Source organism: Typopeltis vanoorti, chromosome 8 (assembly GCF_054136105.1).
Source record: "Typopeltis vanoorti isolate ZY-2024b chromosome 8, IOZ_Tvanoo_1.0, whole genome shotgun sequence".
Lineage (NCBI taxonomy): Eukaryota > Metazoa > Arthropoda > Arachnida > Uropygi > Thelyphonidae > Typopeltis > Typopeltis vanoorti.
In genome coordinates, this window is record NC_143556.1 from 27158902 (window position 1) to 27175996 (window position 17095).

The window sequence follows — 17095 nt, forward strand, 5'->3', positions numbered from 1 at the left end:
AGATTGTAGTCCTTTGGAAATGCTTCACAGGTTAGGCTGTTGCATAGAATTGAGGTGGATGAAATGAAAGATGACTGCAAGTAACAGATTTGGTGATTATGCAGTTTCACTGTAAAAGGATGGTTAGTTTCTCAAGTTTCTGTAGATCTGGCAGCAATAAGAGGCATTATGGATGATAGTTCTGCTGAACAATGGCCATAGAAATATCTGTAAAAGAGACACGATGCAGAAACTGATCATCTGTGGGAAAATTGATAAAAAGGATCTGTGGATGAAATACAATCTTCAACTGTTGGAGATTGTAGTCCTTTGGAAATGCTTCACAGGTTAGGCTGTTGCATAGAATTGAGGTGGATGAAATGAAAGATGACTGCAAGTAACAGATTTGGTGATTATGCAGTTTCACTGTAAAAGGATGGTTAGTTTCTCAAGTTTCTGTAGATCTGGCAGCAATAAGAGGCATTATGGATGATAGTTCTGCTGAACAATGGCCATAGAAATATCTGTAAAAGAGACACGATGCAGAAACTGATCATCTGTGGGAAAATTGATAAAAAGGATCTGTGAGAGATATGTTGTTAATCAAGTAAACTGCTCTTTTCTGAACAGCATCAAGAATTTTTAGGGAGGTCTTAGATGCACCATCTCAAACATGAGAGCACTATTTCAAAGTTGGCCAAATTATGTGCCATTTATATAGAGTAACTGCTCAGAAAAGAAATATCATCTTGAGCAGAAAAGGAAGACAAGTTTTTTGGAAACTGGTGATACTATAGAAGTGATATGATTATGCCAGGAAAAGTTTGCAGTAAGAGTTGTCCAAGAAGAGAGTTTTGAAGTTTTCTTTGCAAGAAAACAAGCAAAAGTATGTTTTGAAAGCATTGAAGTTGACCAGGTTATTTTCACACAAATTAAGGATATTGTGGAGATCAGTGTTCAATTCAGGACACTTATTACAGATGATCTTGAAGCTTGAGATGTTTGAGAACTGCAAGGCTTGTCATGGATATGCTATCATCAGTAAAACTATGAATACGGTTTGCAGTCAATGCGAATAGGTCATTTATAACAATCAGGAAGAGGATAGGTGAAATGACAGAGCCCTGAGGAATACGTGCATTAAAAGGATGATCTGAAGAGAGAACGTTATCCCCTATTACATATAGGGATGAATCTGATAAAAACTGGCAATCCAATTACAGAAAGATGAAGGCAGTCCATATGATGGTAATTTGTCAAGAAGCTATTGATGCTAGACCCTATCAAAAGCCTTAGAGATGTCAAGTGTAATGAAACAGGTTTCTCCACACCTTTCAATAGAATGAGTCCAGAGGTGCATAACATAGGCAAGACAAACTCCTGTCGATCTAGACTGCAAAGCCCCCCAATCAGATGGCAGTTCTCCATGTATTAAAGTTAACTGTTAATAACCTTCCCCAATACTTTGGCCAAAATTAAGGTGAGAGTAAGAGGTTGATAACTGGAACATTTATCACTTTATTTTTGGAACTGGATGTATGCAGGTTTGCTTCCATGTTGAAGGGTGGATGCCTGCTGAGTACAATTTAGTGTATAGATGATAAAGAACAGATGTTAGTTCAGGAATACATCTCTTGAGTATAATAGGTCGTACTCCATCAGGACTGGTTGCCTTTCAAGTTTTTCAATTTTTCTGATTTCTTTTTGGCAGAAGGTCACAGGAGGCATGGGATGCAATGTTCTAGGCAAAGAAGCAGGTAATTTGCCATGGTGAGATGCTACTATTAAGGTGAGAAAGAGAAGGCAGCACAGATGGTCAAAAGTTGCACCTAACTTTTTGTGAGGGACCATTTACCACAAATGGCAAATTTTCTACATTTATCCTTGTTAAATTTGCACTTTGTGCTTTTAATTGCAGCTCTACAAATGCTGTAGGCTGTGAAGAAAGATAGTGGTCTCAAATCACTTATGTTATGCTGTTTGCTTTTCTTGGACTGCTCTGGCATACTCCTTGGAAAACCATAATTTTGATATGTGATAGGAAATATGCACAAAGTGAAGAACGAAAGCTTCCATTTCAACATGGATTATTTCTCTAACATCTTGCTATGCTCCCTTTCCTCTTTCCAATCTGTATCCACAAGAGAGGTGAAAGGGTGGATAAGATGATTGTGATGGTGGAAACAAATGACTTGAGTGGTGGTGTAAATAGAGCAGCAAGAGATATGAGATTCTTGTTTGAGATTGTATGAAAGAAAACACAGAGAGGAAAGATAGTGTGTGTGTTGCCTAGGTATGATAGTGACGAACTGAGCAGAAGAGCGGTGATACTGAATGGCATAATAGCGAGAATGTGTCAGAAGAGAGGACTGGAATATGTGGATGCTTGGAGTGTGTTTGAGAGCAGAGAGGAATTGTATGCGAGAGACCAATTGCATTTGAATGAGGAAGGACGTAGGCATCTGGAGAGATTCTGTTCTGAACAAGTCAGTGTGTCCCAGGAAGGATGGTAGCAGGGATGGCCTCTTGTGGGAATGTCTACTTGGGAGAAGGGGGACGACATCAGGTAATGCTGAGCCCGGTGGAGTCTAGAGGGGATAATGCTGGGTATAGAAACAATGGCATTTTTATGCTTTATACTAATGCAAGGAGTATTCGGAATAAGGGAGAGGAATTGGTGGCACTGATAGCATCAGCCTGGCCAAAGATTATTAGGATCATCGAGAATTGACAGAAGAGGATATAATAACAGGAATAGAAGTTGCTGGGTACAGCATTTTTCAGCAGGATAGGAAGGGAAAGCGTGGAGGTGGAGTACTGCTTATGATAAGTGATGACCTATGTCCTCTAAGAGTGGAGAGGCTTTGGAAGGCTGTGACACTAATGATTTTGAAAGCATATGGTGTGAGGTGGAGGTGGGTAAGACAGGATATTTAGTGGGGTATTGCTACAGACCAAGGAGCAGACAGGGTGGGGACCAGGAAATGTTTAGACAGTTGGGCGTAGCAAGTGCAAGAAGAATGATTGTTATGGGAGATTTTAACTACAGTAGTATAAACTGGGGAGAGAAAGATGCATGTAGCAATAAGGGAATGGAATTTCTAGAATTCTTGAGGGACAAATGTCTGAGGCAACATGTAACAGTTGTTAACAAGAGGTTCAAGAGTTTTGGATTTGGTCATAGCATCAGAAGAGTTGATAATAACTGAGATGACATCGCTCCTACCAGTTGGAAAGAGTGACCATATGGTTTTTACTTGGAAAATGATGGTATCAAATACCATCCAGAAAATACTGGATGGTATTTGATACATGCAGGAGTATCAAAGAGAAGGGAACATATGTGGAATTATAAAGCAGGTGATTATAATAGTCTTAGACGTCAACTTGAGGAAGTTTCGTGGAGGAAGGAACTGGAAGGCTGGGATATCAATAGTGCTTGGGAAACTGTAAAGGAATATTTGTTAGCAGCAATGGCAAGCTGCATTCCACGAGCGAAGAAGAGGACACAATTTGGAGTAAAGTGGATGACAAACAATATTAAACAGGAATTGCATGTGAAAAAAAGAGGTTATGGAAGAGATATAAGGATACAGGTGAAGAAAAGATGCATGAAGAATATAAGACACAGGCCAGGAGAGTGACTAGTATGGTAAGGAAGGCGAAACTGGAATATGAGAAAAGATTGGCCCTTAGATCCAAGGAAAATCCTAGGGAATTTTTTAGCTATGTGACCAGTAGGAGGAGAAATGACTGTGGAAGAATGACACTGTGGGATAAAAATGGGAATAGAGTGATTAATGCAGAGGACATAGGAATTGTTCAATGAACACTTTATTGGAGCATTTCATCCTGGAGGAGTCAATTTGAATACTAGAAGAATAGGGCAGGGTCGAGGTTTAGAGGTGCAGGAGGAGAGTGTGTTCCACATACTGAGTACTCTGGATGTTAGTAAAGCTGTGGGACTGGATGGTATTTCACCACGAGTTTTGAGAGAATGTGCTAAGGAATTAAATTGACCTGGCTTTTCAATGAAAAGTCTGGCTGCGGGAAAGGTGCTCATGGAATGGAAGGAAGGTAAGATAGTGCCATTGCATAAGGGTGGTAGCAGACTGGAAGTGTCAAATTATAGGCCAGTTTGTGTATCATCAGTAGTTAGTAAGATCTTGGAGAAAGTAGTAAGGGACTGTATACAGCACTGGGCAGATGAGGATAATGTTATCTGTGAGAGTCAACATGGATTTGTGAAGGGGCACTCTTGTTTTAGCACTAGTCTTTTATGATAAAGTTACAAGAGCATTAGATGAGGTAAAGGCATATACTGCCATTTTCCTAGACTTAGCAAAGGCATTTGACAGGATGCCACACGATAAGCTGATATTAAAGTTGCAGCACATGGGTCTGGATGTCAGATTGGTCAACTGGATTTAGGATTTGCTGGCCGATAGGTATCTGAGAGTTATGTATGTTGGAACAATATCAAAGAGGCAGAAGGTTACAAGTGGGGTTCCACAGGGCTCAGTACCGGAACCTATATTGTTTAACCTTTATATCAATGACATTGTCCGTGGATTGCAAGGGGATATTCAGTTATTTACGGATGATGTGAAGCTGGGAAGGGTCATTAGTAATAGTGCAGATGTGGTAGCCCTGCAAGAGGATTTGAATAAGCTAGATAGATGGGCAAATGAATGTGGATATTGGTTTAATGTAGCAAAATGTAAGGTCTTCAGGTTTGGGACACATCGATGGGACGCTGCGTACTCTACGGGAGGAGTTATACTGGAGGAAGTAGGGGAGACAAGAGATCTGGGTTTGATGATTGATAGAAACCTGAAATTTAGGGGACATATTGCAAAGGTAGTGAAGGTAACACAGAGGATTGCTGCAATAATGAGGAGGACACTGACCTGCAGAGATAAAATGGTTATCATTCTGTTGTATAAGACTCTGATCAGACCACACTTAGACTATTGTTCTCAGATCTGGTCCCCAGGATTTGAAGGGGTACAAAGGCAGATAACAAAGTTGGTGTCAGGACTGTATAATGTTAGTTATGAGGATCAGCTGAGGGAGTGTATACTGCAGAGTTTGGTGGATAGAAGAAGGAGAGGTTATATGATTGAGACTTTTAAACTGCTGAGAGGCAGTTACAGGGTGAACACTGGGAAGTTCTTTTGCTTGGTTGAACAGCGGGAAGCAGTCATGCCATCCCTGAAAGTTACGAAAGGAAACTGTCAGAAAGAGGGTGAGGTGTGGTTTCTTTGCATGGAGGGTGGTTGAACCATGGAATACATTGCCTGATGGAGTGGCGAGAGCAAGAACGGTCAATGCGTTTAAGGAGTGGTATGATAGACTTTATGGTTCCTAGGAGGGACCTCCCTCGATGAGTCTTGATAGACTTGTGTTTCTTAGACTCATTGCAGGAGGTCCTTTGACTCAATGGAGGCCTGAATAATAATAATAATAATAATAATAGTTGAAGTCCCTCATAATAATTGCTCAGCCTGCACTTATTATTCTAATTTCTGATGCATGGCATGTACATCTTCCTGTGGACAGCCCCCCCCCCCTCTTGGATCTATAGCAGCAACATATTTCGCCCTACTATCTCGCACCAAATAGCTTCAAATGAACCACCTCTCTCACCTTTACATTATATCCCTGTAACTATATCAATACCTGCCAATCACATCTCACTAATGTACCTGTAATTTTTGGCTAAAAAAACTCCTCTCCTTTTTATTTCAAAGCTGAATGCAGAAACTATGAAAGTTTCGTACAAAATTTGACCAGAGAGCTTACGTGAAGACACTCACTGGCATTTACAAGTTGCCCTAGCACGAACCCTATAGAAAACATGATCGCTTGTCCAAGCATTCATATATTTACCTTCTATTGGTCCATTTTGTTAAGGTTTCACTGGCCTAATGATGATGATATATCCTATCCTCACAAAATTTGTGCAATGAGAACATATAATCAAAACATACCTTCACAGACAGAAATTAAAAGCATTTTTTTTTTCACCAATTACTATAATAATTGCTTCAATGCATTGTAGAAGACATTATATTTTCTGGTAGAGAGTTGCTAGTGTTCTGCTCTGTTTCTCTTTTAAAGAATTACTTAAGTTCCACTAATGAAGAGCCATCTTAGCCATGCTGTAATTCTACATTCGAGTTTGTACCATGAATGTTCTGTTAGGCTATGTCAGGACTACATATTGGTGGCCAAAACATCACAATGCAATACTCTTCTACAATGCTCAAAACAATTAGGGAATATTTTAGTTTCTGTCAGATAATTATAAATTTCTGCAAATAATTATAACTATTGGGTACATTATGCATCAGGGGTCGGGAACCGGTGGCTCTGGAGCCGCATGCGGCTCTTGGCTGAACAAAGTGCGGCTCTTTTATATTGAATTAAAAGATACATAATTAATACAAACAACTAAATATTGTTTTTTGATAGGGTCTGGTCGTGGTGCTAGATAGCATACATGTGACGTGTGTTATGCATGCCTAAGGTAACTAGTGCCACGGCAAATATTTGAACTAATTGATCAGCTATCCTATCAAATACCTTGGTTTTTAGATACATACGGATTTTAACTGTCAAAATAAATATTTTGTTAGTTAACATATTTATTGTGGTACTAAACTGGTGTTTATTTTAGTGTCACGTAATGTTATGCACAAATTAATTTTTATTATGTTGAATTTCTGTTTTTACTTGCAGGTAAATTTGTGCTAATAACCCTCCTAATATGAGTTCAAGAAAAAGAAAAATAATCGAAGAAAACAGAGGATTCAATAAAATGTGGATAGAGAAATTTGCATTTATAGAAGTAAATGGAAATCTGGAATGTTTAATTTGCCATCTAAGACTTCGAAATAACAAATCAAGAAATGTCGAACGACATTTTTGAGGAAAACATTTAGACTTCAGTAAAAAATATCCTGAGGGTGATAATAGAAAAAAAGCTATTGAACAATTACAAAAGAAAACATTGCTTCAGCAAAGAAATTTGTCAACGATATCTTCGTTGAATACTACTGAAGCAAGTTTTTGTTATCCCTTGAAATAGCAAAAGTGGGAAAACCTTTTACCGATGGTGAATTTCTAAAAAAATTGCATGTATAATGTCTCTGAAATTCTATTTAAAGATATGAAAAATAAGGACAAGATACGTAAAAAAAATTAAAGATTTACCTCTTTCAGCTAGAACTGTCAAGGAACGGGTTATAACAATTTCTGCAGAACTTTCAAATATACAAATTATGGATATTAATTCTGCTGATTTTATATCTATTGTGGTTGATGGATCAAATGATATCTCCGATATGGCACAATGCAGCATGATGGTTAAATATATCACATCTTCCAGTATTCGAGAAAAACTTCTTGATCTGCTAACACTTAAAGGACACACTACAGGTCAAGATATTTCAGAAAATCTTCTAACAAGTTTACAGAATAAAAATATAAATATTAATAATATAGTATGCATTGCACCTGATGGCACACCTTCTATGATTGCGAAAAATAAGGGGTTTGTTAAATTATTCTCCACTTATATTCCACATGGAGTTATTTCATTTCATTGTATTTTGCATCAAGAAGCTTTAGTTGCAAATTATTTGGGATTATTACCACAACTAAAAAGAGTGATGGATGTTGTTGTTGTGCCAATGATCAATTATATCTGATTTCAGGCATTGAATCACAGACCTTTTGACACACTTTTAGAGGAACTAGGTAGTCAACATAAAGATTTAGTGACATTTACATCTGTATGATGGTTATCAAGAGGAAAAGCATTAAAACGTTTCTTTTTTCAGTGCTTAAAAGAAGTAACAGTTTTCTTAACCATTAAAAATTATAAGGTAAATCATGTGGAACTTCTCAGTAATCCCGAATGAATACAAAATTTTTGTTTTTTGGTTGATATGACAGAACATTTTAATAAGCTAAATTTGAAGTTGCAAGGGAGGGGAAACACAGCCTTACAATTACTAGAGGAAGTCCTTACCTTTGAACAGAAACTAAGAGTGTTTTTCGAAGATGCTACTGAAGAAAAAATTTATATATTTTGAAAATCCAAAAAATTATAGATTGAATTTAAATCAAGAAAAAGTTGATTTCAAAATATTCGCTGAAATGATTACTGTAATTTTAGATTCATTTACAAGCAGATTTCAGGATTTTAAAAAACATCAGGAGATGATGAAATTTATATTACATCCATTAAATTGCAATTTAAAATTAATAGATATCGAAGCTTTTCCTGGAATATCAATTACAGAACTAGAAATGGAGCTTCTGAAAATTCAGAATAAAAGCATCTGGATACAAAAACTTCAAAAGAAGACTCATCGTGGGAGGTCCTTCCTAAGAAACACAAAGTCTATCAAGACTCATTGAGGGGAGGTCCCCCCCCCAAGAAACACAAAGTCTATCATACCACTCCTTGAACTCATTGACCGTTCTCGCTCTCACCACTCCATCAGGCAATGCATTCCATGGTTCAACCACCCTCCATGTAAAGAAACCACTCCATTAGGCAATGCATTCCATGGTTCAACCACCCTCCATGCAAAGAAACCACTCCTCACCCTCTTTCTCACAGTTTCCTTTAGTAACTTCCAGGGATGGCCTCCCATTTCCTGACAGGAAATGGGAGCACAAATTGAAGAAAATGAGGAAACTATGGAAGAAACACCACAGGAAATTATATTTAAATGTTGGAATTCTTTCCCAACTAATTATTCAAATGCCAGGAGACTTGCTTTTGGGGTTTTGACTCTTTTTGGTTCAATATACAATTGCGAACAATTTTTCTCTTCAATGAATTACATTAAAAATAAGTATAGGAACAAATTGACTGAAGAAAGTTTGAAAGCTGAATTACTATTAAAGTGCACAAAATGCAATCCAGATTTAAGTAAATTGGCTGAGAAGATGCAAAATCAAAAGTGTCATTAGTGAATTTTAAATTAAAACAATCAAATTTCTATTAAGATACATAATGTTGTTGTATTTTTGTTCGGACTAATTATTTTTTGCAATACAAATTCTGATTTTTTTGTAATATTATAAATACTTAAACGTGTTTTGTGATTAAAAACTTAATCAAACTTAATGTTGTTTTATTTATTGAACATATAAAAATTTATATGTAAACATAAAAGTGTATTGATATCTGGAAGTACTGAATTAAAAACAAATTTACCTAAGTTTGAACTAACTGTAACTTTGAGTCACTAGGAAAAATTGAATTGAAGTTGCAGCACCCAAAATTTTGTTTTAATTAATTTTTTTGGTGGAATGGCTCTTTGGTTCAAAAAGGTTCCCGACCCCTGTTATACATGAATAAATATTTCTTATTTATGGATAGGGAATAATTGATGAGATATTGTTTAAATAATCAATATTTATTACAAATTGTTTACATTTGTAAATTATTTTTATAACTTTATAATTTACAAGAAAACCAAAATATCATCTAATTGTTTGGAGCAGTATAAATCATGTTTACAATCGCTACATGGCCCGAAGATACAGTCAAAAAACTACTTCCGCACTACACTTGTTTAGTATTTACAAGCTACCGAAAATACTCAAACAAAACACACCACTCCAGCCGATAGTTAAAGGGATAGATAGCCTGAATTATCACCTAGCCAAGAAAAATAGGGGCATCACTCAAGGGGTAGTTGGTAGATCATTCTCCCTCCCTTCACAAACATAATCAAAGACATTACATTAGAAAAAGATGATTTATTAGTCAGTTTTGATGTCTCTGCCCTCTTTACAAATGTCCCAATCAATAACACAATTCTTCTTTAAATGCCTTCCAGATATCAACACCACTTTTTACACATGTATTACGTTCTAGTTATTTTGTGTGGCAAAATGCTTTCTACTACAAAAATAAGGCACAGCTATGAGCTCAGCATTATCCCCCCCCGTTGCTAAGTTTTATATGGAACATTTTGAGCAACATGCTTTAGATTCCTCTGCTTTAAAACCCAAAGTCTGGCTTAGATACGTTGACGATGTTTTCGTGATCTGGTCCCATGGCTGCCAGACATTACACTTTCCTTAGCCACCTAAACAAACAACACAAATGAATACAGTTCACAATTAAGATTAAAAAACAGAACACACTTCCATTTCTAGATACACTTGTCACACATCTTCCTTCTGGAAATCTTTCCTTCACTGTTTACCGGAAACCAACACATACTGGCCAATACATACACATAAACTCCTACCACCACCCAACACAAAAACTAGGTGTCATTAATACTCTAAAAAACAGGACTTTGAAGATCTGCTCCAATGAACATGCACTGAAAGATGAATTTAAAGTTATCAGCAATACTTCTCTAAAATATGGTTACAGCCAAAACACTATTAACAAAATTCTCTACAAGACCTCAATAAAAAACAAAGATAAACCAGGCTACAATAAAAACTATAACCATTCCTTACATTAAAGGGACATCAGATAAAATAAACAGAATACTACAAAAGTACAACCTCAAAGCCACCTTTAAACCTCCTGCAAAATTATAACGCTTACTTTTTAATTTTGAAGGAGACCCACTCCCTCCGCTGGCCCACCCTGGAGTTTACCGTATTTATTACACCTGCTATGGGGAAACAGGATGCACAATTCCTATCAGACAAAAAGAACATAAATGATACATCAAATATAATAACTATGGTGAAGCTGACCTTTTTGATTATGCCCTGAACACCTTACATAGAATTGACTGGAAAAGGACCAGTTATTTACATCACACCAACAAATAGCATGAAAGCAAATTTAAGGAAGCCTATGAGATTATTATCAACCACCCCAATCTGAACAATAATGATGGTCTAAAAATTCCAAACATATGGAAGGCACACATTCGACCCACGGAACCTTCCTCTCTAAGAGGAATTATAAACAGGACTGTAGATAATCCAGGATCCTAAATCAAAAATAACAATTGTAATGCTAAAAATAGGACATCATTGTTACTGAAAGAAAAATGTCTATAAGAAAGAATGTTTGCTAATGTTATCATAAATAGAATTTAGCTTAATGTAGTTTCTAAATAATTAATGAATTTGTAATTCATTTTTTTTTTTTTTACTAGAAGTCATGCCAGTAGAATAACCTGTGATTAAATCATTGTTTCTCTAGCTTACTGTATGTAATGTAACTCAGCGTGTCCTGTATATTTGTATATGCTCCAGATGATGATCTTAATATGAAAATCGAAACGGCAGGAAAACACAGTTGTAAAGTCCATAATTTCTAAAATGAATTGTGACATGGAATATTATTGCATTGGAAGGTGGTATGAGTAAAAGCAACATGACTAGGTGGATCTAATCCATCCCACGAGAAGTAACTCCATGTTGTTAGTGTGTTACCTACACTAGACTAGAGGGGTATGTAGTGTGACTCGTTGTCTGCATGGCAGATTCCTACTGCTTCATTTTCTAGGTTCTGAATGCTTGACCCATCCCAATCTATGATATGTTGTTAATACTGTTGTTAATGGCTACAGCACTTTCATGAAAATTTGTGCCATGCATGCAACTCTCAAAACACGTGACACGGAATCTTTAGAGAAGCATTGTTTGAGGACCTTTCCTTCCCAAACAATGCTTCACTAAAATCTGACAGATGAGATAGACAGCTTTTTCAAGGAGCATCAGCTTCTATTGGCTGGTATTTTAGGCCTGCCTACCTACCTACCTGTTGAAAGTTTATTTTTCACTTGGTTAGAGTATAATAAATTTAGTTTAATCCTTTATCCAAGTGTGAGCAAACAAAGTTTGCGCCTGAAAGTATCTTCAGGACTGGGTTAAGGTGGTATACACCAGGGCAACTCATTGCAAAGGTGGAGCAAGCTACCAACACTCCTATCCTAGGATAAACTAGTCTGGGTAGTGGCCCTTCCCTTAATGCATAACAATAGACATATCCGCAAGGAGATGTGTTTTGCATTATAGGAGATACTAGGATAGGAGTGTTGGTAGCTTGCTCCACCTTTGCAACGAGTTGCCCTGGTGTATACCACCTTAACCCAGTCCTGAAGATACTTTCAGGCGCAAACTTTGTTTGCTCACACTTGGATAAAGGATTAAACTAAATTTATTATACCTACCTACCTGGTTCTATATTAGGCTCAGTGTCACCTGCTTCTGCTTCTTTGGCATGCTGCTAATTGTGAATATACAAGGCTCAACTGTTGTATAATAGCATGTACAAAAATATTCCCCAAATAATTACAGACAATCATTTTCTTCTGAAATAATGTTAACACTTTTTACTCATCTCCTTTGGAGGTCAAAAATTTACATACACATATTGATTTTCTTGTAATCAGAGGTTTGCTCCCCCCCCCCCCCCATGACTTTTAGTAAAACAGTGTATGTGATTAGGAAGAATGATTAGGAAGATTGTCCCATTGAATGAAATGACTCTATAGAAATTCTATATAATGGTAATTATACGTCATTAATATCTGATGAGATAATGTACATTAGTGGTTCATCAATTTGCATCATATGCAAATCACACACATCATATCAAAATGCATTAGACAAGTATACAAGTCATTTTGAATATAAATGGAAAAACAAAACAAACATGAAAAAAAAAGATATGTATTTATCTGACTAATTATAAGATTAACTTCAGTATACAGTGTTAATATGTGACTAGTTTCTACCTTTCTTATATTTCAAAATGAGATCCCAAATCGCTCTCCTTGAAAATGGATCCACTCCAGAAGTCGGCTCATCCAATATTACCACACGTGAACCACCAACAAATGCAATAGCCACAGAAAGCTTTCGTTTCATTCCTCCTGATAAACAATGTATTTTGTTATGTCTCTTTAAAGGAAGATTGAGATCTTCTATCATTCTGAAAGATTTCATGAACAAATTTTCAGAAAAGATAGCAAATTCACTGACACTAATGAAATATTAAACAGGGATTAATATTATTTTAATATAACAGTTATTATATAATCTATCTATGATAATAACAATATATAGCAAGCACAGTCTATTATTGTGAATATGAGTATATTCGTAGTTGGCTTGTGAGGCTCATATACCAACTACGAGTATACTCGTAGTTGGTATAATATATGCCCTTGGTATAATATATAGTAAAAATATGCCCTAATAAGATAAAGTGCACATTTATTTTCATGTGAAAGCTAATTAATCAGAAAAAAATAATACAAAGCATGCATAATAGTTTTTTTGTTGTTGTGGAAAAAAATTTACATTGATTATATAAGTAAAGTGAACATTAGATCCAGAATTATTATCCAGCTTTTTGGTGCTTTATTTTAATAAATACATTTACATTGATTTTAATGTATTTATTTATAGTAAGCTTTAAATTTAGTTATAAAATTTTTTTTAAAATTTAGTTTAAAAAAAGTTTCCTTTACAAATATCATGTGGAATCATTATTATTTTCAGATAATGAATTTTCATAAACCTATTGTAAATTAAACAGAATGATTCATACATATCATCCAAAGTATCTTATGAAAAATACAGGAACAAGTAAGGGCATATTTCATATTTGAATGATATTAGAAAACACAGAAATGCAGAAAGATGTTTATCTTGGCTTTACAGCTTACAACAAAGCATATGATAATGTAAATCATCAGAAATTCATGGTAACATTCATAAGGAAGGAAGAAAGGATACAGGAATAACATAATGCAGAAATGCTTTATATATTGAAACTAAAGTGCAAACAAAAATCAATGTTGCACTGTAAAAATCTCCTTCTGTTCACTCACTACAGTGAAAAAAAATTGAAAGCATTGAAAAACTAAAGAGAATAAAAGTAGGAGGGAAAATATGAATAATCTGTATTATGTATATGATCCTGTGTTGATAGTAAAAAAGGATGAACATGTTTTAAAGTTAAATATCAAAGTAGAAAGAGTCATGATAGAACAAATCAAATTCCACACTTATTTTGCCATAGGATAATACAGCACTATTTTTAGGACATTGATTTACTTATGATTCTGAAATATGTAGAGAGAGAGAGAGAGCACAAAAGAATAGCCCAAGATAGGAATTTGTAGAGATCTATGATGCTCAACCAAACAACACAATTTTATTAGTAAAGTTGCCGGCCTGGAGGGTAGAGTGGTTAGCGCTCTCCACTCAAAAGGCTGCGGGTTCGAATCCCACCGTGGGCATGGATGTTTGTGATTGTCTGTGGAAATACTAGTAGTGGTCGGCGGTAGATGGCGTTGGTGGAGTCAGGGCTGTAGAGTACATGCCCTCCCTTGATGAGTCCTTGGAATCCCTGGAGATGTTAAATAATAATCAATAATCATAAAAGTTATCTTCTGTTCCAAACTTCAAAGAATTAATCAGAGCTTCCAGCCATTTTCAATAGGCCTAATTATGTGCCGTGACTTAATATAATTAAATTTTAATAGTAAATCTAGCATTAATTTTTGGATAAATATACTTATCTGGTAATTCCTTGATGTCTGTATTTTGACTTTAGAGAACAGATTGGAAGTTTTTTCCCCACTTGGTTAGACTATAATAAATTTAGTTTAATCCTTTATCCAAGTGTAAGAAAACAAAGTTTGCGCCTGAAGTATCTCGAGGACTGAGGCAACTCATGGTAAAGGTGGACCAAGCTCTCATCACTCCTTGTCTCAGTATCTTCCATAATGCAAAGCACATCTCCTTGTGGGCATTATACATGTCTGGGTAGTGGCCAGACATGCATTAGTGGAAGGGCCACTACCCAGACCGGTTTCGACCTTTATTGAGGTCTCGTCAGTGGGAGCCAGACCTGGAGAAGTCATATTTACCTGTATGAGTTGCCAAAAGGTGTACCATCATATTATTAAATTACTCTGGATTTAGAGAAAAATGTTGGAAGTTTTTTTTCGACTTGGTTAGATTATAATAAATTTATAGTGACGAGACATCAATAAAGGTTGAAACTGGTCTGGGTAGTGGCCCTTCCTTTAATGCATAGCATTATACATGTCCACAAAGAGATGTGTTTTGCATTATGGGAGATACTGAGACAAGGAGTGATGAGAGCTTGATCCACCTTTACTACAAGTTGCCTCAGTCCTGAAGATACTTCAGGTGCAAACTTTGTTTGCTTACACTTGGATAAAGGATTAAACTAAATCTATTATAGTCTAACCAACTGGGAAAAAACTTCCAACATCTTTCTCTAAATCAAGAGTAATTTAATAATAAAGCGGCACACCTTTTGGCAACTCGTATAGGTAAATATGACTTCTCCATTGCTTCTGCCTTAGTATCACCACTTCAGGGTCTGGCTAACTGACGAGACCTCAATGAAAGTCGAAACCGGTTGGAAGCTTGGGTGATGAATGGCAATGCTGTAGCCCATGAAGTTTTAACTGAGGCTCAGCTGTTGCTGTCACCCAGATCTGGGTGGGGGTAATGAATGGCAATGCTGTAGTCTGTGAAGTTAAATGAGGCACGGCTGTTGCTGTTACCCCTCAAGATATGAGCAAATGAGCGGCTCTGCTCCATGGTGGGGGTGAGCCTACCATGGTGTAGAACCAACCGGTTCTGAGAGTTCTCAGTGGCAGGTTGAGCCTGTAACTGAGGGGAACAACGCTAAGTTTTTGGAGTTTGACCTGTACTTGAACATTCAATAAAGGTCGAAACCAGTCTAGGTAGTGGTCCTTCCCTTAATGCATAGCATTATACATGTCTGCAAGGAGATGTGCTTTGCATTATGGGAGATATTGAGACAAGGAGTGATGAGAGCTTGGTCCACCTTTACCACGAGTGGCCTCAGTCCTGAAGATACTTCAGGCACAAACTTTGTTTGCTTACACTTGGATAAAGGTTTAAACTAAATTTATTTTAGAGAACAGAGTTTGTTAGATACTTTTTTTTTTTTGCGCAGTCATATGTGTAGTGTTTAACATTAATAAAGGAGAGTATAAACCCTTAGAATAAAACTACCCTACTTTTTGATGTCCAGTGAGTCTGAAAACATTGAGACATTGAACATGATTTTAGGGGGTAACTTACAACCTGAAATTATTAGCTTTCAGTAAAAAGTAATGTGATTCTGACCAAATGAAAAATCTTTCTACAACTATCTCTCATCCAGAGTATTTTAAAATAAGGATACACTTTTTTGCTATATGTATATTATATTTTAATATTTATCTTATCATATTTTAATTTTATACTGCTGATGCTGCTGGTGGCTCCCTCACACCAGCACAGGATTATTTGAGTAAATATCAATAAGATTTCTAGTGATTGCTGGTAGTGCAGTTAATATCTGCACAGCCATAATTTTAGCTAGGCTCAGTTAAAACATTTGCTAGTGTTGTAGGATTGTTTCTTTATCATGTAATTATTTAATTTTCAATCTTATGACTGAAAGGTTTTTCTTATAATTAAATGCAGACTGTTTTGTTTTTTTTCTGAGATAATGATATTAATTCCTCCAAGGGTGTCAGTGTCACTTGTCTCACCTCTTCACATTCTGGAATAGAAATTCCACGATGGGAATTTCAATTCCAGAATGCGAAGAGAACAAGTAAGATTTACTTCTTCATGCTGTACAGTGAAAAGAAATATTTAGATGTGATAAAAAGATGCAGAAACCAAGGATAAAGTATTACAGGTTTTACAATTCAAGATAGTGCAATTCCTGTAATGGTGGAAGCCATGTCAGAACATTACAGATTGAGAGGTGTCCAATGGAACATACAGAAAGCAGCAATGAAATCCTAATCTAGATATTCTCAAAGTGGGATAAAATTGGTAATAACGCATAAAATGGCTATCTTGAGTGAAGATCATAACTGGTTTCCTGCTGAGGTCAACTTTCCAAAAGATATGAAGATGCCTGTAACAAATTTTGTCAACATTAGTAAAACTCAAGTTTTGGTAAACTATCAAGATCTGCAGAGATAGTGCTTGCAATTGCAGCTCATATAACCACTCAGGTGATAACTACCTCAAAGATAAATGTTTCACATGTGTAGAGATTGGACATACTGCCAGTCAATCTCCCAAACCCTAT

The 17095-nt window shown here is 36.2% G+C and overlaps 1 protein-coding gene across 2 annotated transcripts in view; it reads right to left on the bottom strand.

The window, feature by feature from the left end:
• Positions 1–17095, bottom strand: part of LOC150103869 (ATP-binding cassette sub-family A member 2-like) — a 975482-nt gene that overhangs the window by 488624 nt on the left and 469763 nt on the right. For both annotated transcript variants that reach the window (XM_090397162.1, XM_090397161.1), the window contains exon 24: positions 12726–12922. In XM_090397162.1, the coding sequence (XP_090253288.1) occupies positions 12726–12922 (197 nt within the window). The remainder of the gene's footprint in view (positions 1–12725; positions 12923–17095) is intronic.